The sequence below is a fragment of the Pundamilia nyererei genome, unplaced genomic scaffold (genome assembly GCF_000239375.1).
Source record: "Pundamilia nyererei isolate P.nyererei 1_Seehausen unplaced genomic scaffold, PunNye1.0 scaffold00131, whole genome shotgun sequence".
In the NCBI taxonomy this organism is placed as follows: Eukaryota; Metazoa; Chordata; class Actinopteri; order Cichliformes; family Cichlidae; genus Pundamilia; species Pundamilia nyererei.
Window position 1 is genome coordinate 1,532,929 of NW_005187532.1, and position 1,009 is coordinate 1,533,937.

Sequence of the window (1,009 nt, forward strand, 5' to 3'; positions counted from 1 at the left end):
CTTGATACAGCCCTGGTTTGTTTTCCCTGCACATGTGATATATATTTTTTCCAATATGAAGTCATTCTTTTTTGAACCAAACTGAAAACACAGCCTAATAAATCTTTCAGTCATTTCTAAACCCCCCCTCGCACATGCATACTACCCTTTAGGGCTAAGCCCCGGGTGTATAAAATGCCTGGCTCCGCCTCTGCCCTGGAACAGAAGGACCTCGACTGTCCTGTATGAAACAGTTATGATGATCTGTCTCTGGCTGCTTTTTATAGCAACGCAATACTTTCAACTGAGCCCAAGACCGACCCTGCATGGTGGATGTCTTTGACAGATGAGTCTCCACTCAGACCTACCTGATTACGAAAGTGTTTTCCTATATAGCGGTTGACATGAGGATTATCAGGATCAGTTTTCAGTGCTTTATTCAACAGTTCCTCAGCTTCTTGGTATTCCTTATAGGCCCCCAGCTTCACAGCCAGCATGGACTGCAGGACTGCATCATCAGGGTTGATCTCCAGGGCCAAGCGAAGCTGTGTGATGGCCGGGGACTCTTCACCTTTCTTTAAGTTTTCCAAAGTCCTCTGCAGATAAGAAACACATTAATGTACCCTGTTGAAATGTTCTTCTTTTAAACTGTCATTACTGAGTCTTCTGAAACGTACGCTGACACTGAACTGACGGATTCCTTTTCTGCTATTTACCATTCATTGAGTCTTCATACTTCCTATGAAACTGACCTGTTCTGTGCGAAAGAGGGCGATGGCGTAGCCGGCGTTCCACTCACTGTCGTGAGTCTGTACCTCAAGTGCTTTACGGAAACAGTCGATGGCTTTGGAAAGAGAAGACCTCGAAAACTTAAGATAGGTCCAGGCTTGTTCTCCGTACACCTCTGGAAGGAGCCTTGTTGAGGAACCAGTGGGATGGTTTGACTGTAATATAGAAGAACGTGTCAGAGATTCAGCAGCGTGTGCTCATAATGTTTGGGCTGGATGGTATACATACAGTTCAGTGACCC

The 1,009-nt window shown here is 45.4% G+C and overlaps 1 protein-coding gene across 2 annotated transcripts in view; it reads right to left on the reverse strand.

Annotated features, from left to right (window-relative positions):
• LOC102199862 (interferon-induced protein with tetratricopeptide repeats 5-like) overlaps window positions 1-1,009 on the reverse strand; it is a 16,408-nt gene that overhangs the window by 7,014 nt on the left and 8,385 nt on the right. For both annotated transcript variants that reach the window (XM_005743412.1, XM_013913426.1), the window contains exons 4-5: window positions 732-923; window positions 348-575 (exon numbers count right to left, since the gene is read on the reverse strand). In XM_005743412.1, coding sequence (XP_005743469.1) covers window positions 348-575; window positions 732-923 — 420 coding nt within the window. The remainder of the gene's footprint in view (window positions 1-347; window positions 576-731; window positions 924-1,009) is intronic.